The sequence below is a fragment of the Bos indicus genome, chromosome 2 (genome assembly GCF_029378745.1).
Source record: "Bos indicus isolate NIAB-ARS_2022 breed Sahiwal x Tharparkar chromosome 2, NIAB-ARS_B.indTharparkar_mat_pri_1.0, whole genome shotgun sequence".
Taxonomy (NCBI): domain Eukaryota; kingdom Metazoa; phylum Chordata; class Mammalia; order Artiodactyla; family Bovidae; genus Bos; species Bos indicus.
The window spans coordinates 90,315,797-90,343,660 of record NC_091761.1 but is presented as its reverse complement, the minus strand read 5'-3'; the positions used below and the strand labels follow the sequence as shown (position 1 = coordinate 90,343,660).

Here is a 27,864-nt window from a genome sequence, read left to right as displayed (position 1 = left end):
TAACAGCCATTCAGGTGTAAACACACACACACATACACACCTAGGGGTATTTCAGAAAGATGATAAGTAAAGATTCAGGACTTCTCAAGAATGAGATCTCAGAATACATGTAAAGAAAAGTTGTGATTAGAGGTTGGGAGATACCCACTAGTCCCTACATCAAATATCACAGAGCCTGAAGCAGCTTTCCTTTTTTGTCTATGTACACCATTTTTAGTAAAACACACTTCAGGAGCCATTTGTAGTGTTTGAATTTCCAAACTACTTGGGATGTAATAGTATAATAGACAACACACTGATGAATATGGTTCTTCCTTGTTCTCAGAGCATGAAACTATAGATGTGGTAACAAAACTGGGGTCTCTACCTGCTTGGACAGAAGAAGGGGGGAAACGAGACATAATGAATCTGACCTCCTGGTGCCCAGTAAGGAGAGCTAAGCAATATGGAACTATCTCCTCATCAGTACAGTCTGAAGCTCAACAATGAGCTGCTGCTGTTGCTGAAAGTGAAGTCAATCAGTCGTGTCTGACTCTTTGTGACCCCCATGGGATTTTCCAGGCAAGAGTACTGGAGTGCAACAATGAGCTAGGCAAGTCTATAAGTTTGAGAAATAACTTCAGAAGTGGAGGAGGGGGAGACTTAATAAACAGAAAAGAATGTTATGATTAAAAATGATAGGCGCTACAATAGTCTCATAACACTTTGTTCAAAGAGGTCACAAGTTCAGGAGTCAGAAAACCAAATACACCAGAAGACACTAAAGACCCAAGAAGTTAGGTTGTGAGGCTTGCTTTACCTCCTAACCTAAAGTTAGAGCTGAGTTCTGAACTCGCGACTCTAACATCATGCCAGTGTTATTTCTAATGTGTTTACTTGTTTTAAATGTGTAATGAGTTGTCATAAATGTCAAAATAAAGTCCTTCTGATTTATTGCAGTGTGATAAGCATAATGTTAGACATTAACATGGCTTCCTGGGTAAGACCTGTTGGACCCATTTGTTATGATGTGCTTGCTTTGGTTGCATCACTCATGTTTGGGTATTTTATGTCCAGATACAAGTCCAAACTTCTCACTTACCGAGTTATTAATACCTAAAACATCCTTCACATGGTCAGGGACAGTCACCAAGACCAGTCCTGGAAACCTGAACCAATAACTAGAAAACCATCAGATTCTGGGAAGTGTCGTAACTCATTCTTTGTGTTCTATGATTTCTAAAGGCTGCACTAAATGCAAAGAACTATAAAATGATTGCTTTAAGAACACAATCATTTAAAAATAGGAAGTAATGTTTTAAAAAACCAATTTATATACAACTTTTCAAATATCCTAATGGCATACCTTATCTCACTATTATAATTGTTGTTAACTATCTAGTTATACATACATCTTTTGCATCTATACATAGTTCATGTTTGTTTGCATGTATTTACTTATATACCACCCATCACCCCACCTAGACTGAACAACAGTTGAAAGCACAGATTATGCGTTTTTCCTATTCTTTCCATTTTTCCAATGTTTTGTAACATCTTATAAGATAATGAGTACCCAATGATATTGCTTCCTGATTAAATGAATAGGAAAAACTTTTCAAGTGTGTAAAAGATCACTTTTACAGGGTCAGATGGAGAAGGCAATGGCACCCCACTCCAGTACTCTTGCCTGGAAAATCCCATGGATGGAGGAGCCTGGTGGGCTGCAGTCCATGGGGTTGCGAAGAGTCGGACACAACTGAGCAACTTCACTCTCACTTTTCACTTTCATGCATTGGAGAAGGAAATGGCAACCCACTCCAGTGTTCTTGCTTGGAGAATCCCAGGGACGGGGGAGCCTGGTGGGCTGTCGTCTATGGGGTCACACAGAGTAGGACACGACTGAAACGACTTAGCAGCAGCAGCTGCACAGGGTCAGATCTAGGCAGGGTTAATTCTGCTTCCTCTAATGTGGACAAGAAACTAACAGAGAGAATAGAACAATTAGGTTAAATATTAGGAAATGCCTGTCAACAGTTGGGTTGGTCTTTGAAACATCACTATGAAAATAATTTCTGAGAGAGAAAGAGAAAGACAGCAAACATTTGTTGAGCACGTAGGGCACGTGGTGCTTGTTACTCACGTGCTCTTTTAAAATTCTCAAAGCAAGGTTATAAAATCATTATCACCAGCCCCATGTAACAGAAGAGGAAACTGAAGCTCAGAGGGACTATATAACTTGCACACATTCATTTAGCTGAAAAATGGCTAGAATTCAAATGTGCAACTTAAAAGCTGTTATTTACATTAGGCTACCTCCAGTATGAAAAGGCAAAATGATAGGATACTGAAAAAGGAACTCCCCAGGTCGGTAGGTGCCCAATATGCTACTGGAGATCAGTGGAGAAATAACTCCAAAAAGAATGAAGGGATGGAGCCAAAGCAAAAAAAACACCCAATTGTGGATGTGACTGGTGATAGAAGCAAGGTCTGGTGCTGTAAAGAGCAATATTACATAGGAACCTGGAATGTCAGGTCCATGAATCAAGGTAAATTGGAAGTGGTCAAACAGGAGATGGCAAGAGTGAACGTTGACATTCTAGGAATCAGCGAACTAAAATGGACTGGAATGGGTGAATTTAACTCAGATGACCATTATATCTACTACTGTGGGCAGGAATCCCTTAGAAGAAATGGAGTAGCCATCATGGTCAACAAAATAGTCTGAAATGGAGTACTTGGATGCAATCTCAAAAACGACAGAATGATCTCTGTTCATTTCCAAGACAAATCATTCAATATCACAGTAATCCAAGTCTATGCTCCAACCAGTAACAGTGAAGAAGCTGATGTTGAATGATTCTATGAAGACCTATAAGACCTTTTAGAACTAACACCCAAAACGATGTCCTTTTCATTATAGGTGACTGGAATGCAAAGGTAGGAAGTCAAGAAACACCTGGGGTAATAGGCAAATTTGGCCTTGGAATACGGAATGCAGCAGGGCAAAGGCTAATAGAGTTTTGCCAAGAGAACACACTGGTCATAGAAGATACCCTCTTCCAACAACACAAGAGAAGACTCTACATATGGACATCACCAGATGGTCAACACCAAAATCAGATTGATTATATTCTTTGCAGCCAAAGATGGAGAAGCTCTATACAGTCAGCAAAAATAAGACCGGGAACTGACTGTGGATCAGATACTTATTGCCAAATTCAGACTTAAATTGAAGAAAGTAGGGAAAACCACTAGACCATTCAGGTATGCCCTAAATCAAATTCCTTATGATTATTCAGTGGAAGTGAGAAATAGATCTAAGGGACTAGATCTGATAGAGACAGTGCCTGATGAACCATGGATGGAGGTTCATGACATTGTACAGGAGACAGGGATCAAGACCATCCCCATGGAAAAGAAATGCAAAAAAGCAAAATGGCTGTCTGGGGAGGCCTTACAAATAGCTGTGAAAAGAAGACAAGAGAAAAGCAAAGGAGAAAAGGAAAGATATAAACATCTGAATGCAGAATTCCAAAGAATAGCAAGGAGAGATAAGACAGCTTTCCTCAGCAATCAATGCAAAGAAATAGAGGAAAACAACAGAATGGGAAAGACTAGAGATCTCTTCAAGAAAATTAGAGATACCAAGGGAACATTTCATGCAGAGATGGGCTTGATAAAGGACAGAAATGGTATGGACCTAACAGAAGCAGAAGATATTAAGAAAAAGTGGCAAGAATACACAGAACTGTACAAAAAAGATCTTCACGACCAAGATAATCATGATAGTGTGATCACTCACCTAGAGCCAGACATCCTGGAAAAGCATCACTACGAACAAAGCTAGTGGAGGTGAGGGAATTCCAGTTGAGCTATTTCAAATCCTAAAAGATGATGCTGTGAAAGTGCTGCACTCAATATGCCAGCAAATTTGGAAAACTCAGCAGTGGCCACAGGACTGGAAAAGGTCAGTTTTCATTCCAATCCGAAAGAAAGGCAATGCCAAAGAATGCTCAATCTACCACACAATTGCACTCATCTCACACGCTAGTAAAGTAATGCTCAAAATTCTCTAAGCCAGGCTTCAGCAAGACGTGAACTGTGAACTTCCAGATGTTCAAGCTGGTTTTAGAAAAGGCAGAGGAATCAGAGATCAAATTGCCAACATCCAATGGATCATGGAAAAAGCAAGAGAGTTTCAGAAAAATATCTATTTCTGCTTTATTGACTGTGCCAAGCCTTTGACTGTGAGGATCATGACAAACTGTGGAAAATTCTGAAAGAGATGGGAATACCAGACCACCTGACCTGCCTCTTGAGAAACCTTTATGCAGGTCAGGAAGCAACAGTTAGAACTGGACATGGAACAACAGACTGGTTCCAAACAGGAAAAGGAGTACGTCAAGGCTGTACATTGTCACCCTGCTTATTTAACTTCTATGCAGAGTACATCCTGAGAAACGCTGGGCTGGAAGAAACACAAGCTGGAATCAAGATTGCCAGGAGAAATATCAATAACCTCAGATATGCAGATGACGCCCCCCCTTATGGCAGAAAGTGAAGAGGAACTCAAAAGCCTCTTGATGAAAGTGAAAGAGGAGAGTGAAAAAGTTGGCTTAAAGCTCAACATTCAGAAAACTAAGATCATGGCATCTGGCCCCATCACTTCATGGGAAATAGTTGGGGAAACAGTGGAAACAGTGTCAGACTTTATTTTTTTGGGCTCCAAAAAGCAAGAGAGTTCCAGAAAAACATCTATTTCTGCTTTATTGACTATGCCAAAGCCTTTGACTGTGTGCATCACAATAAACTGTGGAAAATTCTGAAAGAGATGGGAATATCAGAACACCTGATCTGCCTCTTGAGAAATTTGTATGCGGGTCGGGAAGCAACAGTTAGAACCGGACATGGAACAACAGACTGGTTCCAAATAGGAAAAGGAGTACGTCAAGGCTGTACATTGTCACCCTGCTTATTTAACTTATATGCAGAGTACATCATGAGAAACACTGGACTGGAAGAAACACAAGCTGGAATCAAGATTGCCGGGAGAAATATCAATAACCTCAGATATGCAGATGATGCCCCCCTTTATGGCAGAAAGTGAAGAGGAACTCAAAAGCCTCTTGATGAAAGTGAAAGAGGAGACTGAAAAAGTTGGCTTAAAGCTCAACATTCAGAAAACAAAGATCATGGCATCCGGTCCCAACACTTCATGGGAAATAGATGGGGAAACAGTGGAAACCGTGTCAGACTTTATTTTTCTGGGCTTCAAAATCACTACAGATGGTGACTGCAGCCATGAAATTAAAAGACGCTTACTCCTTGGAAGGAAAGTTATGACCAATCTAGATAGCATATTCAAAAACAGAGATGTTACTTTGCCAACAAAGGTTCGTCTAGTCAAGGCTATGCTTTTTCCTGTGGTCATTATGGATGTGAGAGTTGGAGTATGAAGAAGGCTGAGCACCGAAGAATTGATGCTTTTGAACTGTGGTGTTGGAGAAGACTCTTGAGAGTCCCTTGGACTGCAAGGAGATCCAACCAGTCCATTCTGAAGGAGATCAGCCCTGGGATTTCTTTGGAAGGAATGATGCTAAAGCTGAAACTCCAGTACTTTGGCCACCTCATGTGAAGAGTTGACTCATTGGAAAAGACTCTGATGCTGGGAGGGATTGGGGACAAGAGGAGAAGGGGACGACAGAGGATGAGATGGCCAGACGGCATCACCGACTCGAGGCACATGAGTTTGGGTGAACTCCAGGAATTGGTGATGGACAGGGAGGCCTGGTGTGCTGCGATTCATGGGTTGCAAAGGGTCGGACACGCCTGAGCAACTGAACTGAACTGAACTGAACCTCCAGCTTAGATGATGTTATGGAATCCAGTAATAATTTTTGAAGGTAGCATTCATCAGTAGCATTTATCAGTCTTGCAGGGAAAATTTTTTTTTAACTTCTTTTTTTTCTTTATTTTATTTTTTAACTTTACAATATTGTATTGGTCTTGCCATATATCAACCTGAATCCGCCACAGGTATACACGTGTTCCCCATCCTGAACCCTCCTCCCTCTTCCCTTCCCGTACCATCCCTCTGGGTCATCCCAGTGCACCAAGCATCCAGTATCGTGCATCGATCCTGGACTGGCGACTCGTTTCATATATGATATTATACATGTTTCAGTGCCATTCTCCCAAATCATCCCACCATCTCCCTCTCCCACAGAGTCCAAAAAACTGTTCTATACATCAGTGCCTCTTTTGCTGTCTTGTATACAGGGTTATTGTTACCATCTTTCTAAATTCCATATATATGCATTAGTATACTGTATTGGTGTTTTTCTTTCTGGCTTACTTCACTCTGTATAATAGGCTCCAGTTTCATCCACCTCATTAGAACTGATTCAAATGTATTCTTTTTAATGGCTGAGTAATACTCCATTGTGTATATGTACCACAGCTGTCTTATCCATTCACCTGCTGATGGACATCTAGGTTGCTTCCATGACTTGGCTATTATAAACAGTGCTTGCGGGGAAATTTTGAGGAAGAAAAATCTTTTGGCTTGAAATTTTTTTTAGTGTGTGAATGTTTCCCAATTTGTCCTGTGTTCCTCCATTATATCCTCCGTGTTTCCAAAAGAAAGCTTAATGGCAGTGATTAATCTCTATAAAACATCTGAATTTCACAAAGGACATTCTATTTTAGTGTTCACAACACACTGTGTTTTCTGGGTCATGAATCTGTGGCACTAGACTGGTTTGCACAGAATATCTTCATAAATGTGAGTCATTTTCCCTCCAGACACTAGCAACTAACTCTTCCCTTTTCCTAAAAGTTTCCTGAGGATTATCTTCACCTTCATGTTGTAAAATTCAACTTAAAAAAATGATATAAGTGTTTTTTACATGGGCTTTTACAAATATTTATTTATTTATTTTTATTTGGCTGTGCCAGGTCTCAGTTGCAGCACAATGGATCTTTTGTTGTGGCATGTGATATCTAATTCCCTGAACAGGGATCAAACCTGGGCTCCCTGCGTTGGAAGCACAGGGTCTTAGCCACTGGACCACCAGGGAAATCCCCAGCTTTTTAAAATTTTTAATAAATGAAGGACTCTGCAGTGGAAACATAATTCAAAAATGAAATTTTATATTATTCCTGCAAGGCAAAATGTTTGATGACATTAAGTCAAAATCACGAAGAGTTTGAGAAAAGATAAGTTTCCTCACCTGCACACAAAAATCCCACTTTGCATTATTTCCCCAGATACCTGATTGGGAGGCTGTTAGCAAGAATGCTCTAGATGCTTGCTTGAAACAAGCAAACTTAAAGGAATCCGAATCCAGGATACAAGGAATACCCTACCCACCCCAGTTTAAAGTACTTGATACATGCTACAATATGGATGGATCTTGAAAACATTATGCTAAGTGAAATAAGCCAGACACAAAGGACAAACACTGTATGATTCCACTTATATGAAAACCTAGAATGGGCAATTTCATGCAGACAGAATGTAGATGAGAGGTTACCAGTGGCTAGGGGCAGGAAAATGGGGGGCTGGTTGAATGGATACAGAGCTGCTGTTGGGGATGATGAAAAGTTTTGGAAATGGATGGTGGTGATGGTTGCACAGCAAGGTGAATGTATTTAATGTTATGAACTGTACTCTTAAAAATGGTTAGAATGGTAAATTTTATGCTATATATATCTTTAACCACAATTTAAAAATCATCAGAAAAAGAGAGCCATATATAAATGACTATCACTATTGCTGTTTAGTCGCTAAGTCATGTCCAAGTCTTTTGTGACCCCATGGATGGTAGCCTGCCAGGATCTTCTATCCTTGGGATTTCCCAGACAAGAATACTAGAGTGGATTGCCATTTTCTTCTCCAGGGGATCTTTCTGACCCAGGGATCAAACTGTCATCTCCTGCATTGGCAAGCAAATTCTTTACCACTGAACCACCAGGGAAATCCAAAAATATAAGCTACAAGGGACATAAAAATGAAGTACATAATGTGCAACTGCGTGCATGTGCGTGCTAAGTTGCTTCAGTTGTGTCTGACTCTTTGCAGCCCTATCTACGGACTATAGCTAGGCTCCTCTGTCTATGGGATTCTCCAGGCAAGAATACACTCTGGAGTGGGTTGCCATGTCAGCCGTAAGGGGATCTTCCCAACCCAGGGATCGAATCCAAGTCTCCTGCATTGCAGGCAGATTCTTTACCACTGAGCCACCAGGGAAGCCCCAATAGTGCAAATGAGGGAGGGATAAAAAATGAATAAAGAAGTGGAAACACACATACATAAGCATCCTGTCACCTTAGAAATCTAGTTTTGGAGCATAAGTAGTATATTTCTCTCACACTAACATGGGAAGCTAACATTTTGTTTTATCAGGGCTCTGTGAAAATGTAGTGTTTTATCTTCAATTGACAAAGATCCATGGCCAAATATGTGGTAGAATTAGACCTGGGGGTTGCAGGGAAGGTTAGTAATGGCAGAAATTGCCCTTGGATGTTAAGATAATAGTCATCAGGAGCAGGAGGATTCAAGGGCATCTATGGGACAAAGGGGGGCTTCCTAACCACTCATTCCCTAGGTGCTTAAGCCCCTGGCAAACACCACAGTTTCCACAACCTCAAAATATGGCTTAATGTCTCAAAGCAGATGGACTGCTTCATTTGTTTCTAACGCAAATTTGGTTCAAAGTTTTATATGCATATATTTTTTCTTCCTAAGAGGAATTCTTCTCTTACCTCCCAGATCTTCTCCAGCTGTTCAAGGATGTTGGAAACCCCAGGAAACAAGGGTTGACCCTGGAACATTTCAATAAAGATGCAGCCTGCACCCCTAACAAAGGAAATAAGAGTCAACCCGATACTTTCAAGGAAACCATACATGCAAAACCGAACTACTAGCATTTCATCCCTTAAGAAATATTTTAAGGATAATTAAATATGGGCCATGCACTATGAAAAGTCTTGGCAAAAAAAGTCCCTATGTTAAACAAAGATAAGAACAGCTTGCAGCTTTTTGTTAAAATGGAACGCATTGGGCATTTAGGATCACAGTATAGATAGCAAACATTTTAGTTCATTCAAGCTCATTAACTATCTATTTTATGAGAGAGGAAGAAAATACTGAGTCTCCAAACTGAATACCCTCTTTCACTGAATCTAAGGTGCTATCATTGTAAGAAGCATCATTATTGTATGTACTTTTAAGAAACCAAAAAAAAAAAAAAAACCAAAAAAAAAAAAAAAAACCCCACAAGTTAAACTATGACATGATCAGAATGTTTCTTTTATACTCATTGAAAGGGCTGTTACACATTTAATCAGACAGATTATTTCATCAACTATCATACTTGTACAATGAAAAATATTAAATGAAAGAAATTGATTCAGGTACTCATCAAACTTTCTCACATTCAGCATTTGACAAAGACTGTTTAATGTCTGTGTTTATATCCATGATATCGTCTTTTGATGGTATTGTCCAGGAGTTTGATGATACAGCATTTCTTAAAATAATCCTTATTTCTTAAAATAAAAGAACTAAGAGTTATTGGTGCTGGGCTCCTAGGCTGACCTTGCAATTACAAGTTACACTTTTGATTCCAGCTTAAAAAATATTGCTAAATATGTCTGATTCACTTATTCTCCACAACCATTTGGTTTCCTAAGAGTTAAAAAATAAAGAAAGAAATAAAGCTCTCCTGTCTTCAAAGTCACTGACTCCCATTCAGCAAGTTTTGATGCTGACATGTTTGATGTCCACACACATACAAGGGTAACTATAGTCACAACTGCAGCATGGTTGATGGCTATTCTAAGATGTTACTGACTGAAATGCATCCTGATTTAAACAGAGAATGCACATTTTAAAGGACTTCCCAGGTGGTACTAGTGGTAAAGAACCCATCTGCCAATGAAGGAGACACAGGAGTCGTGGGTTTGATCCCTGGGTTGGCAAGATCTCCTGGAGAGGGCATGCCAACCCACTCCAGTACTCTTGCCTAGAGAATCTCATGGACAGATGAGCCTGGCGGGCTACAGTCCATAGAGTCGCAAAGAGTCAGACATGACTGAAGCGACTTAGCACTCAGGCGCATGCATCTTAAAATAAATTGTCTTTCCTGCTTAGTCAAACTGGAGGGTAATTCCTAAGGAACAGTAAGAAGTAAGATTTTGCTGGTAACACACATTTTTACTCTCACAAAACTTTTTTGAGAATGCTTCAAGGGGCTTCCCTTGTGGCTCAGCTGGTAAACAATCTGCCTGCAATGCAGAACCCAATGAGACCTGGGTTCGATCCCTGGGTTGGGAAGATCCCCTGGAGAAGGGAAAGGCTACCCACTACAGTATTCTGGTCTGGAGAATTCCATGGTATAGTCCATGGGGTCACAAATCGGACATGACTGAGCAACTTTCACTTACTTCAAATAATTGATTACAGAGATTATTCCCATGGTCTAATACTTTCTGATTTTTGACTCCAAATCTCTTTCACCATAACACATAATTTTGCAAACTTCCTTAATCATCTTGATGTTTTGCTGTGGCATGATAAAGAAGAAAATTTAAGTAAAACATTTTAGTATAGATCGTCATATTCAGTTCAGTTCAGTTCAGTTCAGTAGCTCAGTCATGTCCGACTCTTTGTGACCCCATGGACTGCAGCACGCCAGGCTTCCCTGGCCATCACCAACTCCCGGAGCTTACTCAAACTCATGTTCATTGAATCGGTGATGCCATCTAACCATCTCATCCTCTGTCGTCCCCTTCTCCTCCTGTCTTCAATTTTTCCCAGCATCAGGATCTTTTCTAGTGAGTCAGATCTTCGCACCAGGTGGCCAAAGTATTGGAGTTTCAGCTTCAGCATCAGTCCATCCAATGAATATTCAGAACTGATTATCATCATATTATTAAAGGTTTATTATGAAATTAATTTTAAATGGTTTTTAATATTATTCAAATTAATATAGTAAAGAATCTGCCTTCAACTCAAGACACCCAGGTTTGATCTCTGGCTCAGGAAGATTCCTTAAAGAAGGGAATAGTTACCCACTCCAATATTCTTGCCTGGAGAAGTCTATGCACAGAGAACCCTATATAGTCCATGGGGTCTCAAAGAATTGGACACAACTGAGTGCCTAATACTTTTTCATGATACATTTCCACTTTTCCATCTGACTATAGACACATGCTATTTAATTTATTTTGTGTAGCAGAAATAAGATTTCTTGATAAATAAGCTTAAGAATAATTTTTATGTTATGTCTAGTTTGGGGAGAGAATATATATATTTTTAAAAGTATGCACATTTAAACATATCTTACCATTTCAAGAGACAATTTTCATGACTTAATATTCGGTTTGCATGTAAAATAGTCAATTAACTTATTCTCAGAATTTTGTGTACACATAAATAAGAGGTATCAGACTGAGTTTTGTAGGTTTTTATCCTTTCCCTCAAACAACAGGTTGTCTTTATCCCCAGTTGCTAAAAAAACTAATTGGATAAAATGTCCACTGTATGTGTTTTACTGATTTCTCATGTACAAGAGACATCCTGATGTGTGATACAAGCATTTTGGGAGTTCCCTGGTGGTCCAGTGGCTAAGACTCCACCTTTCTGCTGTCAGGGCCCGGGTTCTATCCCTGGTAAAGGACTAAGATCCTGCAAGCTGTTCTACATGGCCAAAAAAAGGAAAACAGAATTTTGATGAGATGAATGTCTCTTAAAAATCTGGTGAATAGTATCTTGAGGTGAATTTTTAGAATTCAGTTCAGTTCAGTTCAGTCACTCAGTCGTGTCCGACTCTTTGCAACCCCATGAACCACAGCACGCCAGGCCTCCCTGTCCATCACCAACTCTCGGAGTTTACCCAAACTCATGTCCATTGAGTCAGTGATGCCATCTAACCATCTCAAGCTCTGTTGTCCCCTTTTCCTCCTGCCTTCAATCTTTCCCAACATCAGGGTCTTTTCAAATGAGTCAGCTCTTTGCATCAGGTGGCCAAAGTACTGGAGCTTCAGCTACAACATCAGTCCTTCCAAAGAACACCCAGGACTGATCTCCTTTAAGATGGACTGGTTGGATCTCCTTGCAGTCCAAGGGACTCTCAAGAGTCTTCTCCAACACCACAGTTCAAAAGCATCAATTCTTTGGCACTCAGCTTTCTTCACAGTCCAACTCTCACATCCATACATGACCACTGGAAAAACCATAGCCTTGACTAGACGGACCTTTGTCGGCAAAGTAATGTCTCTGCTTTTGAATATGCTATCTAGGTTGGTCATAACTTTCCTTCCAAGGAGTAAGCGTCTTTTAATTTAATGGCTGAAATCACCATCTGCAGTGATTTTGGAGCCCAGAAAAATAAAGTCTGACACTGTTTCCACTGTTTGCCCATCTATTTCCCATGAAGTGATGGGACCGGATGCCATGATCTTAGTTTTCTGAATGTTGAGCTTTAAGCCAACTTTTTCACTTTCATCAAGAGGCTCTTTAGTTCTTCTTCACTTTCTGCCATAAGAGTGGTGTCATCTGCATATCTGAGGTTATTGATATTTCTCCTGGCAAACTTGATTCCAGCTTGTGCTTCTTCCAGCCCAGCGTTGCTCAAGATGTACTCTGCATATAAGTTAAATAAGCAGGGTGACAATGTACAGCCTTGACAAACTCCTTTTTCTATTTGGAACCAGTCTGTTGTTTCATGTCCAGTTCTAACTGTTGCTTCCTGACCTACAAGAGGCAGGTCATGTGGTCTGGTATTCCCATCTCTTTCAGAATTTTCCACAGTTTGTTGTGATCCACAAGTCAAAGGCTATGGCATAGTCAATAAAGCAGAAATAGATGTTTTTCTGGAACTCTTTTGCTTTCTTGATGATCCAACAGATGTTGGCAATTTGATCTCTGGTTCCTCTGCCTTTTCTAAAACCAGCTTGAATATCTGGAAGTTCACAGTTTACATATTGCTGAAGCCTAGCTTGGAGAATTTTGAGCATTACTTTACTAGCATGTGAGACGAGTGCAATTGTGCGGTAGTTTGAGCATTCTTTGGCATTGCCTTTCTTTCGGATTGGAATGAAAACTGACCTTTTCCAGTCCTGTGGCCACTGCTGAGTTTTCCCAATTTGCTGGCATATTGAGTGCAGCACTTTCACAGCATCATCTTTTAGGATTTGAAATAGCTCAACTGGAATTCCCTCACCTCCACTAGCTTTGTTCATAGTGATGCTTCCTAAAGCCCACTTGACTTCACATTCCAGGATGTCTGGCTCTAGGTGAGTGATCACACCATCGTGATTATCTGGGTCGTGAAGATCTTTTTTTGTATAGTTCTTCTGTGTATTCTTGCCACCTCTTCTTAATATCTTCTGCTTCTGTTAGGTCCATACCATTTCTGTCATTTATTGAGCCCATCTCTGCATGAAATGTTCCCTTGGTATCTCTAATTTCCTTGAAGAGATCTCTAGTCTTTCCTATTCTGTTGTTTTCCTCTATTTCTTTATTATCATTTTAAGACTCCTTACTGGCTTGCTTTTAAATATTCATATTCTTTTTACTTCTTGTCTTTAAAGCAACAGATATAAAAGGTGTAAATTAAACAATACATGGAGAATAATGAAAGTAATAGCAAACTGTCAAATGGTTTAAAAACATCCTGGTTGCTAGCAATGTCAACTGTGAGACAAGCCAGCTGAAAAACTGAGATGGTGAATACCATCAAATGGTCTCCACCCACTTCCCCTCATGCTTTCTCTGCGTTCTTGAAAGGTCTCAAGCCATTTCAATTTGAAGTGAAAAAGAAAAACACACACAAATATATATTTATGTATCTGTGGGTATAAAACACAAGTGATTATTTATTAACTGACACAAAATTGAAATGAAAATGTACTGGCTTTTGAAGATTTGAACCAACTCTCCATCCAGTATCACAATAGCTCCAGAAACCCCAGGAGCTCACAAATTACCAGAAGGCTTGAGGGTGTTCTAAACAAGGTTAAACCATAGTCATCGCTAGTTTACTGAGCCTTCCCTCCCCTCAAAAGGCTTTCATGGCTAAGAAAGAGCTTGTTGCCTTTTTATGTCCTTTTATAATGGTGGCTGAGAGGAACCAAAAAGGAAGTCCTTTTCATACACAATTTCTTAGTGTCCTTTATCTTCTACACCACTAGGACAGTGGGCACAATTATGTAAAATATACTGGAGAAAGCTGGACTTTAAGGCTTCTGTGTAAGTACTACAAAATAACACGAGATGTTTGCATAAAAGAATAAAATGCTAATATTGGTTGAAATTCCATTTATATCTGCATTTGTGCGGTTGGTGCCATATAGACATTTTCTTGAGTCTTTCTTTTTAAGTTTCACTTAGGGACAGATTAAACCTTCCTCACCTACCAATCTAGAGTCTAAGGTTTTTTATAAGGGCTTCCCTGGGGGCTCAATTGGTAAAGAATCTGCCTACAATGAGGAGACCCAGGTTTGATCCCTGGGTGGGGAAGATCCCTTGGAGAAGGGAATGGCTACCCACTCTGGTATTCTTGCCTGGAGAATTCCATGGACAGAGGAGCCTGGCAGACTAATAAAATATATGTGTGTGTGTGTGAGTGTGTGTGTGTGTGTGTGTGCATGTGCAATGCACTTATGCACTTAGAATACTTACAAGACAAACAAAATTCCTAAATCAATTGTATTTCAGAAGCTGGACTATTTGTATCATAAATATCAGTGCACTGGAAAGAAAATAAGTCTGTGCACCTTAAGTTTGAAGAAGGAAAGATTTTTTTCAGGTAAGTACTGTTTTTTAAAAAATGTACAACTCACTTTCTTATTTTTTCCATTTATTCCTCAGAACTGTTTTTTTTTTTTTATTTGCTTTGTGAACAAGTTGTGTGACTTTCATTGTTTTTATTTGTTTCTTAAGCAAGTTGTGTGGCTATCATCTATTTTGTCCACCCCAGACTAGTCTTAAAGCAAACATTTTAAGTATTCTGAACATTCATGTCCAGATAGGGAGCCAGCTCCTATTTCTTTTTATTCCTCTGTTTTGTTCTTAAATCTTCATTCCTGTGGCTCTTATTACCCTACATATCTTTAGGCTTCTCAGAGGATTTCTGCTCTGTGGAGATACCCTTGGGGCAGCCCATGTAGATGAAGGGAAACTTCACACGCAGGGGAAAAAAGAGCTGGTGACATCAAACAGTGAATCCTTCCAGAAGGGAGAGATGCACTGGGTCATTTTATTGCTCCAACTGTGGTTCTTCAGTCACGTTAGAAGAAACAGCTAACATGTTTTCTGCTTTTTCTGGCTTTCTTCCTGGTCTTTTCTCTATTCTGAGCATGAGCAAATTCTTCCCATAAGAGAGAAAAAGATTCCTCAAATTCTTCAGGCAATCTCTGGAGAAATAAACCATCTCAGGAGTTTTAGGTTTGGGGAGATGCAAGGAGTCTACAAGAACATTGTTGGGAGAAGTGAGTCAATATTTCACTTTTCACTATTGAAGTTAATTCAGAGCAGCCTGATATATGGCAGTGACATGATATTTCTATTTGCTTTTCCCTGGGCCACTCTTTATATTTGGAAGTTTGCAGCAGGAGATTTGACCATAAAGAATCCCTCAGGCACTGATAACTTTCTGTAGTTCTAAATCCAGCATCTGCCTGCAGTTAGTTTTGAATAGAGGAGTTGACTATCAAAGGAAATTCTTGTTTAAAACCCAGTTTAGCATAATATGAATGAACCTTGAAAATATTATGCTAAGTGAAAAAAGCCAGACATGGAGGGACAAATACTGTATGATTGCATTTATATGAGGTACTAGAGTGGTCAAGTTCACAGGGAGAGGAAGTACGATAGTGGTTGTCAGGGACTGAGAGGAGGGAGCAAAAAGAAGTGATTGTTTAATGGGTACAAAGAGTCATACTGGGATGATGAAAAGTTCTGGAGATGTGGATGGTGGAGGTGGTGGGACTTGATGCCACTGAACTGTACATTTGAAAATAGTTAAAATGGTAATTTTTGTTATATATATTTTAACACAATACAAAAATTAAAAGCAAAAAGTGTAATCATCCTAAAGCATTGAGGTGTGTTTTTTTTTTCCCACTGAAGTTGCTAATGAAATCTTTTTAGGTCTGAAAAAGTATCAGAAAGAGAGGAAAAGATGATGGGAGATTAGAGGATGTTGGTTGTAAGTGCTGGGAATAACCAATGTGTCTTACTGGTGTATTTTCCATATTTTAAGTGTTTGCTTTGGGCCAAGGACTCTGTTGCTCCCAGGGTTTACTGTGAATGAGAGGCTCTTGTTAAATTAGTTTCATTAGGACAAAGGCTCTAATGCTCAACCACTGTCACCTGCTTCCTTACAAAAGCGTTCAGTTTGTACCCTATGGGGTTGCATGGCCTTTTCTTCCATTGTAACTGGAAATCTTTTCCTTGCTCATTTTCCTCACCCTGAAAAGAAAAAAAATAGAAGAGGATTCCTAATGTTGCTGCTGCTGCTGCTAAGTCGCTTCAGTTGTGTCCGACTCTGTGCGACCCCATAGATGGCAGCCCACCAGGCTCCCCTGTCCCTGGGATTCTCTAGGCAAAAACACTGGAGTGGGTTGCCATTTCCTTCTCCAATGCATGAAAGTGAAAAGTCAAAGTGAAGTTGTTCAGTCGTGTCCGACTCTTAGCGACCCCATGGACTTCAGCCTACCAGGCTCCTCTGTCCATGGGATTTTTCCAGGCAAGAGTCCTGGAGTGGGGTGCCATTGCCTTCTCCTCCCAATGTAAACACTTAATATCTAACAGTTATGTAGAGTAAACCATTATAGTAAATACTGAAAGATAATGATTATTCTATTTATACATTACTTTTTGAGTTTTACTGGACAAACAACAATCATCAAATTAATAACAGTAATGACAATAATTTTAACTTATGACTGAGTTTTTATTCTGTGAGCATCACATCGTTATTCATGATTAAATTAATGAAACACTTATCAGTGGAATAACATACACTTTAGTATATTCAGTAAAAACTAAGGGATACATAGTTTAAGAGGGGTTTAAAGGATGGGTAGATGAAGAAATTACCCAAAAGTAGCACAGAGAGTTAAAGGGACTGAAAATATGAAAGAGAGGATAAGAGCCAAGGATGATAGAAAGATAATCTTTCATTGGAGTTCCAGAAAGAGAGACTGGAATAGAGGCAACACTAAAAAGAAAATGGCTGATGGAAAACATGAATTCATAATTAGAAGAAGCACAATATACACCAAGCAGGGTAAGTAAAAAGAAGTCCACATTGGACACATTATAGTGAAAACTGCATAATAATGAAGGCAAAAAAAATTCTTTATCATATCCAGAGAAAATGGGAGATCACCTGTAAAAGAGAAAGACAATAAGGCCAAAATCAAACTTCCCTACAATTAGGCTAAAAGCAATCTTCACAGGAGCAGCACTGGAAGACAAAATGGGAAAAGATCCTCCAAGTTCTGAGAGAAAATAATGTCAATCTAGAATTACACCCCCAGCAATGGGATACCTTTAACAATGAGAGTTTATCTTAAGAAACAAAAGCGGAGTTTGACACCAACAGGCCAACACTAAAGAAAGCTTTAAAGGGTTTGTATCAAAAGAGGAAAATTATTCCAAAGTCATATTTGAAGTGCATGAGGGAATGATGAACAGTTTTAAATTTATTTTCACTTGATGAAAATAGCTTCAAAGTAAATAAAGGAAAAATGAATAGAAATATGACAAATCAAAAACTTCAATATATCTTCCCCTGATAGCTTAAACAGACAAAAATTATATAAAGAAATTGTGAATAACACAAGTAACAACCTTGAAATTTTGAACATATGTAAAGTCCTGTACCCAACAATTTGGGAATACACATCCTTCTCAAACACATAGTAAATAACTGAAAATATTGACTATGTACTGGGCCAGTGCTTCTAACAAAGCCAGTGCTACTTCATTCTCTTTGGTGAAACACCAGGTTTTTTTCAACTTTTTTTTTTTGCTAACCTTTAATTTTGAAATAATTTCAAAATTAAAGTTACAAAAACAGTAGAAAGAATTGTCTTATATACTTCAAACAGATTCCCAATTGCCAACACTTTGCCTTTTTGGTTTTATCATTTTTTCTATCATCCATCTATCTATTATCTAATTTTTTTCTGAAGCAATAGAGAATAAGTGGCAGATACCATGGTTCTTCACCCTTACATACTTCCACATGTATCTTCTAAGAACAAAAGCATTCTTTTACACAACAACAATGCAATTATCAAAATCAGGAAAGTTAATACTGATCTCAATACCGCTATCTAATCTACAGTCCATGTTTAAGTTCCACTGATTGTCCCAGGAGGGTTCTTTAGCTCCTTCTCCCCCAGTATCCAATCTAGGACCATGCATTATGTTTAGTAGACATGCTTCTTTAGTCTCTTTAATCTGGAACATTTCCCTAAATTTTTTTTTTTTTTTTTGTCTATTCAAACATTGACTCTATATAGGAACAGAAAATACCACCCCCAAAATATGCCATTCTGGTATAAGGATCAGTATGAGCTGAAGGCAATTGAGAAAAAGCAGACACAGGATGAGATTTTGCTTCTCTTGGGCTGTCTGAAAGTGTGAAAGTGTTAGGTGCTCAGTCCTGTCTGACTCTTTGCGACACAATGGACTGTAGTCTACCAGGCTCCTCTGTCCATGGAACTCTTCAGGCAAGAATACTGCAATGGTTTGCTTTTCCCTTTCCCAGGGGATATTCCAAGCCCAGGGATCAAACCTGGGTCTCTGGCATTGCAGGCAGATTCTTAACCATCTGAGCCACAAGGGAAGCCCATAAGGAGGACATAAAATCCCCTTGTGAAGATGACCCCTTTCCCAGCCCTGGAGGGGAGAAAAACCTTATCACCAGATGCAGAGATGGCACCAAGAAGAATGTATGTAAACAGTTGTTGATAAGTTACCCTTATCCACCACTAGGGTTCCCCATACACATATTTACCTTCTCACAGTTATCACCCTAAAGATTTCAGAAGCCCTTTTCCTTTGTCTTGTTACTTCTCTTTACAGAGGAGTATATCATCTTTTGTCAGAATGGTATAAAAGCCTCCAAGTCTAGCTGTTTCTTTGGGGATTTTCTCTCCTTTTTATGAAGCCACTTACCCCATGTCACATAAAACTTTTAACATAAAATAAAACATGTATGCTTTTCTTCTGTTCATCTGTCTTTTGTCAGCTTATTTCACAGACCCATCCACTGAACCTCAGAGAATAGAAGAAATTTTTTTCTTCCTCTACAGCTCTTTGAAGGAGTATAGTCTAGGGGCTTCCTTGGTAATTCAGTGATAAAGAATCCATCTGCCAATGTAGGAGACACAGGTTTGATTCCTGGTCTGGGAAGCTCCTACATGCTGTGGAGCAACTCAGCCTGTGTGCCACACATAGTGAGCCTGTGCTCTAGAGCCCGAGAGTTGCAACTGCTGAGCCATATACCCTAGAGCGCGTGCTCGACAACAAGAGAAGCCACCGCAACGAGAAGCCTGCCACACGACACAACCAAAGCCCTCCACACATCACAGCTAAAGAGCAGCCCCTGCTCCCCGCAACTGAGAAAGCCCAGGAGCAGCAATGAAGACCCAGTGCAACCAAATAAATAAATAAAAGTATTAAAAAATAAAGTGAAGAGTACCGTATAGTTATGTCATAGAATGTTCCTCAAAATGAGTTTATCTGATGCTGCTTCATGATTTGACTCCGGTTATGCTCTTTTTTCAGGAAAACCACATTTGTGATACTGTCTCCTCTGATTCGTGTTAGGAGGCAAATGATGTCAGTATGCTCAGTTGCTCAGTCATGTCCAACTCTTTGTGACCCTATGGACTGTAGTCAGTCCCATTATTAATGATACTGACTCTAATCACTTGGTTAAGGTGGTGTTTGCCAAGTTCCTCTGATATAAAGTTGTTATTTTTTCTTTTGTTATAAATAATTTGTATAGAGGTACTTTGAGACTATGTAAATAAATATTTTATTTCTCATGAAAACTTCCCCACTAATTTAGGATTGATGATTCTCATTTGAACTGATTACTACTATATATATTACAAAATAGTGATATTTTGAATTCTATCATTTCTTCCCCAGTTATTAGTTGGCATTATATTGTAAGAAGGAGCTTCCCTTCCTATGTATCTATGGGTCCATCCATCCACCCATCTATCCATCCATCTGTTGTTGCTCAGTTGCTAAGCCGGGTCCAACTCTTTGCAACCTCATGGACTGCAGTATGACAGGCCTCCCTGTTCCTCACCATCTCCTGGAATTTGCCCAAGTTCATGTCCATTGAATCGGTGATGCCATCCAATCTATCCATCTATTATCTGTCTATCTTCCATATAGACATATATTCTTATGTTATTCAGTGTTAAAATACATTGTCCACACTATTTATTAGGATGCTCAGAAGGTATTGGCTTTGGCCAGTGGGAGTCTCTTCAAGCTGCTTTCCACATCCTTTTGACATATTCCCATCATTTTTTGATCACTTTATTAGAAAATATTCTGGCCTAACAAGATGTTCCTAGCTCATCTTAAACTTTTTCTGCCCCAGTCTCAGTACTGGCTACTTCTCCAAAAAGGCCTAGTTATTTTCAGTAGGGAATGGTATTAAGAAATAATATCTTAGTAGGAGACCCACACTTATGTAAAATACAATAATAATTTAAAAAAAATGTACCTAGCAGAATCAAATGCAAATCCTCTCTGACAGACTACACTTTATTCAAGCCCTCAAAAAAAAAAAAAAAAAATCCCACAAATAAAATTCCAAGGAGAATTAGCATATCATTGTCAAAATCAACTAAATACGCATGGAAAAAAGATACCATATGCAAGAACCAAAAGAAACAATAAACAACAGAAATCAACTTACAAGAAAAGAACATTTACTTTAGATATGTAAGAGCTTATAATACCTTTACTAAAAGGTATTATAGATGAACTAAACAGACAGAGAACTATACTGTTTTAAAATTGGAAGACAGTATTATAAAGGTGTTAACTATCCTCAAAATGTTCTATAATTTCAATGTAATTCTAAAGAAAATCCCACTAGGGTTTTTACATTCAGTAAAATTTATATGGAGAACCAAAGGGGAAAAATAGCCAAGATACTCCTGAGGAAGAAGATGAAGTAGGTGGTGAGACTCGTCCTAGCAGAAATCAAGTATTATTAGAAAGCTACAGAAATTAATACAGTGGGACACTGGTACAGGGACAGATAAACTGACCCCAGTCAGAGTAGAGAGCCCAGAAACAGACCTATGCATCTTTAGAAACCTGATATATGAGATATTTGGCAAGGCAGATCACTGAAGAAATTGAGGTGAGACAATTGGTTAGTACAGAGAAAGTCAATTTCCCATATACTAAAGATTTGAAGTGAAAGGAAAAATTCTACAGTTAAAAGAATGTATTAGATAATATCACTTTGGTCTCAGGGAGAGAAGGATTTTTAAAATAAGGAACAAAAAGACTAACCATAAAGGAAAAGACTGCTAAGGTCAGTAATATTAAAACAAAGCACTCTTGCTTAAAAAGACAACATTAAGATGAAAATGTAAGCCAGGAACTGGGGAGACTTCTTGCAACACACATAACTGATAAAAGATTAGTATTCAGAGTATAAGAACTCCTATAAATCAATAAAGAAAGAAAGGGAGAGACTGTCAGAGACATAGAGACCAAAAGAAAATAAATGAAAGACACACAGAGGTATTTCATAGGAGAAACCCCACGAATAATCCATGAAAAGACTTCCAACCTCATTAGTAATTAGGGAAATGCACATTTGATCACAGCATGCTACCATTCTTCCCACAAGATTAGCAAAAATTAAGAAATCTGATTTTATAAAGCTAGTACAGATGTGGATAAGGGACCATGATATACTGCTGATGCATAAATTGTTACAACCACTTGGAAAACAATTGGACACTGTTTCATGAAGTTGAACATTCATATACCCCATGACACAGCAAATCTACTTTGAAGTACTCTTAGAGAAATCCTTAAATATAAGTACCAAGTATATTCAAAATAGCAAAACCAAAAACATCAAGTTAGATAACTGAAATGTTCATCAACAGAAAATAAAGTGTAACTTAGATCAACGTGGATAAATCCTATAAATACACAGAGTTTAAAAAAAGCAAATCACAGAAAACTAAAAGCAATATAGTACAATTTTTATAAAAACTCAAAAGTAGGTAAAATAATATTTTTAAAATACATAAAAATGTAAAAGTATTATTTAAAAAAAGGTGAGGGATGGACAACAAGAATAAAAATTCAGGGTAGAGCCCCTCCGGTGGAGGGGCAGGCTCTGGTGGATGGAAAAAAGACACAAGCGAATGTGGAAATATATTTTTTGGCTGTGCCATGCAGCATGTGGGATCCTAGCTCCCCGAGCAGAGGTCGAACCCATACCTCCTGCACTGGAAGAGCAAAGTCCTAACCACCGACCACCAGGGAAGTCCAATGTGGCAATACTGACCATGCTCTGGTTGTTTTGTTGGGTAGTGGGTTCATGGAGTTCGCTTCATTATGCTTTTCAATCTACATCCGGTTTCTCAATCTTGATGCTATTGACATTTGGGGCTGGATACATCTTTGTTGCGGGGGGCTGCCCTGTGCACTGTAAGATATTTAGTAGCACCCCCGGCCTTTACCCACTAGATGCCAGGAGCACCCCGCCCCTACCCAAGTGTGACAATAAATGTCTCAGACATTGCCAAGGTCTCTGGGAAGTAAAATTGATCCTGGTGAAGAATCACTGATATATATGTTTATGTATTTTGAATGTTTTAAATGCTCAGTAATAAAGCAATGTTTAAAAGTGGTGAGCAGAAGTTTCACTGTCTGTGAAGCACAACTAGGAAGTGATCATTAAAAACTGAGAAAACCAGAGCCCGCTGAAAGCCTTTGAAGTGACAGCATGGAGCAGTGAGTACTGACAGTTTCAGGGGGGTTTTGACTAGCAGGTGATATTCTGAGACATGGTACTGGGTATCGGGAAATCAACGACTCCAGATACACTGCAGGAAATTTTCTTCAACTTTTCTCAAGACTTTGGGAAATTCAAAAGCTTAGTTTCGCCTCTTAGTGTTTTTAAACAGGGCCTTCAGTGTATATAAGACCGTCTAAAGAATTGAAAGAAGTCCGTATACTCTGTTACCTTTGAGGTGCTGGCTGTGACTGTAAATTCACCACACAAATGACTGGGATATTTCCAGGAATCAGAAGCAGACAACATAACAGTACAGGTCTGGGATGTTGAGTGACTGATATCCCACACTCACCACTGCACCTCTTCAATCCCAGAGCCTCCCAACAATGTGTTTCTACTTGACAACATCTATCTGATTTCTTATATTCACACCACAGTCCCCCTTAACCTTCATGGGAAGAGTATATTGCCCTTATTTTAAAAACAAAGAAACATAAACACAGAGAGGGTACATGGTTTTTTGAAGATAACATAATCCAGAAGAAATGATTAGAAATAGAACTGACATGAAAATCAGGTCTACAGAATCTTGGTATTTATGTTTTTTTTCCATCAGGCTCTGAACTGTGTTTGGCCATGTGTAGACAAGCAGGTGTGTGTGTGTGTGTGTGTGTGTGTGTGAGATCTGTGGTTTGGGAGCATATGTATGTTTCCCTGGAGACAAAGGAAAAGACAAAGGATTAAGAGAAGAGCTAGAAGAAGGAGCATTGACAAAAAAGGATAGAATCCAGAAGATGCCTTGGGCAAGACCTCTATGAGCCTCAACTTATTTAACTGTTAAAACTTACTGTAAAAATCAAATGAGATATGTATTGAAAGTACCTTATATTTCTGTATACAAATGTGATTGTCATCATTAGAATGTTTGTGTGTGCATACTCAGTCATTCAGTCATGTCTGACTCTTTGCAACTCCATGGACTGTAGCCTGGCAGGCTCCTCTGTCCATGGGATTCTCCAGGCAAGAATACTGGAGTGGGTTGCCATTTCCTTCTCCAGAGGATCTTCTCAGCCCAGGGATTGAACTTGGGTCTCCTACATCTCCTGCATTGGCAGATGGATTCTTTACCACTGAGCCACCTGGGAAGCCATTAGAATGACTATCTAAAATGTAACACGGTTAATAAAGCAATCTTCATGGCTAGGATGACTCACATTTTCTTGGCACTTGCTCTTACCATATGTCCAATTCAGAGGAATACTCAGTGGCTCCCAGCAAGGCATCAGGAGGGCGGTACCAGAGAGTCACAACTTCTGAAGAATATGTCTGGCTGGGAATGGACTTGGCTCGAGCAAGACCTGAGCGAAGGGGGAAAGCACAGAACTTGTTGTCCTGAGACTTCCCTGAGAGGCACAGTGATACAGTCTGCCAAGGAGAGTGCAGCTGGCAGAGTAAACAATATTTTTAAAATGATACACAAATTTCAGTGCTTTTAATAGAACTACTCAACTATCTTGATTCTTGTGTACCTCTTCATCGCATTAATTTCTCTAAATTTAGCCTACTTTGCAGCTAGATGTGACCTTCCTGGCAGCTAAGTGTTGCAAGGCAACTAAAGTTTTGCCTATTTGATACGAATAAAAGTGACGTGTGAACTTCCTGGAGGGGTTAAATGTTGGTCCCTTTTCTCCTTCCTCCAGGCTGTGGTGAGGAGGAGGCGGCTGCCATCTTGAAATATGCCAGCGGGCAACACCTAGGGGTGGTGGGGCTCACGTGTCAGAAGGAGCATGAGCCAAGACATCTGGGGGCTTCCACAGAGCTCTGACTGCCTAGGTCAGCTGTTACACGAGAGAAAATTAAGCTCCAAGCATGTTTACACCTCTGTAATTGGAGGTTTCTATAACAGCAAGGGAAGATCAATTCATGACTAATGTGACCACCCTCCATTTCTGCAGTTCAGGAATCCCCAGTTTAGTAGATAAAGGGTAGGGACTGTTAATCCACATTAGCTAGTTTGGCAGGAACTTAGATGAGTCATTCTCAAGCACTCCTCTGCAAAACAGTACATTTGTCAGTTAGCTATTTATCTCACAGAATCACATGATCTATAGCCATATGAAATCTCAATAGATGAGTTTACTTTTATAGGGAATTTGATAAACGAATGTCTGTTACATGCTTACTGCAGTTATAGCAGTGTCATTTGACATCTGCCAAACAGAGAAGAGGGTCTTCTCAGCTTATATGGAACCAGTTTTTCAACAAAAATTTACTGAGCACCTGTGATGGTGTCAGGCACTAGGGATATAATGATAAGCAAAAATGGATCCAGGCTGCCCTCATAACACTTATAGTCTAGTGGAGGAGACAAAACCATCATATAAGTATGTATGTATGTCTATATGTATAATTATAAACAGTGATAAACACTCAGGGTAAATCTGCATCACTCTGATGGGAATGAAAGCCTCAGGTACCTGGTGGCTCAGTGGTAAAGAATCTGCATGCAATGCAGAAGACTCCCATTTCTGTATTCTCCCACTTCTGTATTCAACCCACTCCTGTATTCTTGCCTGGAGAATTCCATGGACAGAGAAGCTTGGCAGGGTACAGTCCGTAGGGTCAAAAAAGTTGGACAGGACTAAGCAACTGAACACACACACATACACACACCGTACAGTCCCACCTGTATAGATACATAGGTGTTCTGGAACCTCCATTCCAGCAAGAGTCCAGCCTAGAGTCTGGGGGTGACCTCTTTATCTGGCCATCCTGGGATAGCTTTGATCTAGTCTGATGGAATTTGTACATCCACCCAGATTTAAGGAAACCTAAGAAGTACCATTCACTCTACAAAAGTCTCTGCATCAAAAACAGCAGTGAGGTAATAGGGGTGCTCACATTTTAGGATCTGATTACACTGAGGCTTGATGGGACCCTGAGAAGCGATCAGTCTCTCTCAGTGTCTTGCCTCACTCTTACTGTATGGTTGTTTGATATCTTCAAAAAATGTCATGTTCCCTGGTCCCCACTTTTCAAAGTCCAGGCCTAATTGATGCTTTAAACACTTGCTCACAAAAGCATCATTGTTCATAGCCCAGAAAGAGACTCAGGGGGTGACTTACCAAAATCAGCCAGTTTGAGCTCTCCCAGGTGACTGATGAGTAAGTTCTGAGGTTTCAGGTCCCTGTGAAGAACGTGTTGGTGGTGGATGTATGCCAGGCCCCGCAAAAGTTGAAACATGAAAAGCTGGAAGGAATGAACACCTTATCTAAGCAGATTTGAGCCATTATGTGTTGATTTCTCCTCTAAATCAAAACCAGTCATCTGAAAGAATATAGTAAAAGTGTCTCTTAAGAGACCAAAAAAAAAAAAAGAAGATTTTACATTCAAACAGGAAGAAAAAGGACAAGGAAAGTCAAATAAGTAGACCATGTCCTAAACAAAAGGATTCTGGTTTTTCCTGACATCTCATTTCTTTGATACTGAAGGAATTACCCTTCCTTAAAAATCTAAAGTGAAACTTTGAAGTTTCCTTTGGAACACTAGTTATTGATTTAGATGTGAAAGATTTAATTTTTTTCCCACCAATGAACTTGGCATACAAGATCAAAGTCGACCTGGAAATGATATTCTAAGGTTTACAACTGCTTAAGTTTTCCAGGCTCTCTGATATAAAACCCTTTTAAAAACAGAACACAGGGAGTCCAGACTGGGAAGTATATCCTTAGATGGTGTTAGGAAATACAGGAACCATTATCTTTTTAAACATATTTTTTAAGTCTTAAGTTCAAAGTGAAAACAAGGGAAATATACAGTATAGATTCAGAGGGAAAAGGCACCAAAATAAATCAGACCAAGAAAAAAATCAAAAGAGAATAAGGAATAAATAGTAGAGAGAAGAAAAAAAAAAAGGTGGGGGGAAGCAAAAGGAAAAATACATCCTGGATCCAAATTTTAAAACATTGCTGGTGATTACAAGGCACAGAAACCAAAGACATTAGTAGATTCCCACCAATATAGAAGCCTAAGGGAAAAAAAAGAAAGCTTAGTATTCTAAGTGTCTTTTGCTATTTTCCAGTGCAACTGGCAACTGAGAATGCAAACACCAACGTTAGTGTTTACAAAGACTTATGCCAACTGAGAACATGTTCTGGCAGTTTTGAAAAGAAAGAGCCAGCCCCAGCATTTCTGGGACATGGACCTAATAGAAGACACAAAGTTGTGCAGATAAATTCACTTTTTCCATCACATCTTGGAAACTAGGAACTTCAGAGATGCTTTTATAGAACCTGTAATGACCTAACAAAGACTTGGACACATTGGAATCAGGTTGATATGCACCATGGTCTGAGCAAAGCAGGATCCTGGAGAGTTTGCCTCCCATGGCACAGTTGTGGCCATGTGAGCTCCATGCAGGTCCCATATCAAGGTCCCCAAACCATTTAAGAATGTGTTTACATGTCGGTATAGGACCTTTATGCCTTGACAGTAGAGTGATGGTAAAAATGAGTAACAAGTGAATAAAAAGTGAATGGTAAAAATGAATAACAGTGTGTATGTTTGAAGTACCAGAAAGAGAAAGAACTGTGATGAGAAGACTCATAGAAGCAGCAAACATCTGAAGTAGGAGCCTCAAGAAAATTTTAACATTCTTAAATGGCTTGGGGACGTTGATATGGGACCTGTATGGAGCCCACACAGCCACAGCTGTGCCGTGGGAGGCAAACTGCCCAGGATCCTGCTTTTCTCAGACCAGACCCTGGTGTTCATCAACTTGATTCCAGTGTATCCACCCTCATGTAAAAACCCTTGTCCTTGGATTTCCATGCCATCT

General features: G+C 39.4%; 1 protein-coding gene across 2 annotated transcripts in view; it reads right to left on the bottom strand.

The window, feature by feature from the left end:
* The window catches only part of CDK15 (cyclin dependent kinase 15), a 96,398-nt gene that overhangs the window by 44,747 nt on the left and 23,787 nt on the right, over positions 1-27,864 (bottom strand). For both annotated transcript variants that reach the window (XM_070770226.1, XM_070770232.1), the window contains exons 7-9: positions 26,153-26,276; positions 24,265-24,385; positions 8,749-8,842 (exon numbers count right to left, since the gene is read on the bottom strand). In XM_070770226.1, the coding sequence (XP_070626327.1) occupies positions 8,749-8,842; positions 24,265-24,385; positions 26,153-26,276 (339 nt within the window). The remainder of the gene's footprint in view (positions 1-8,748; positions 8,843-24,264; positions 24,386-26,152; positions 26,277-27,864) is intronic.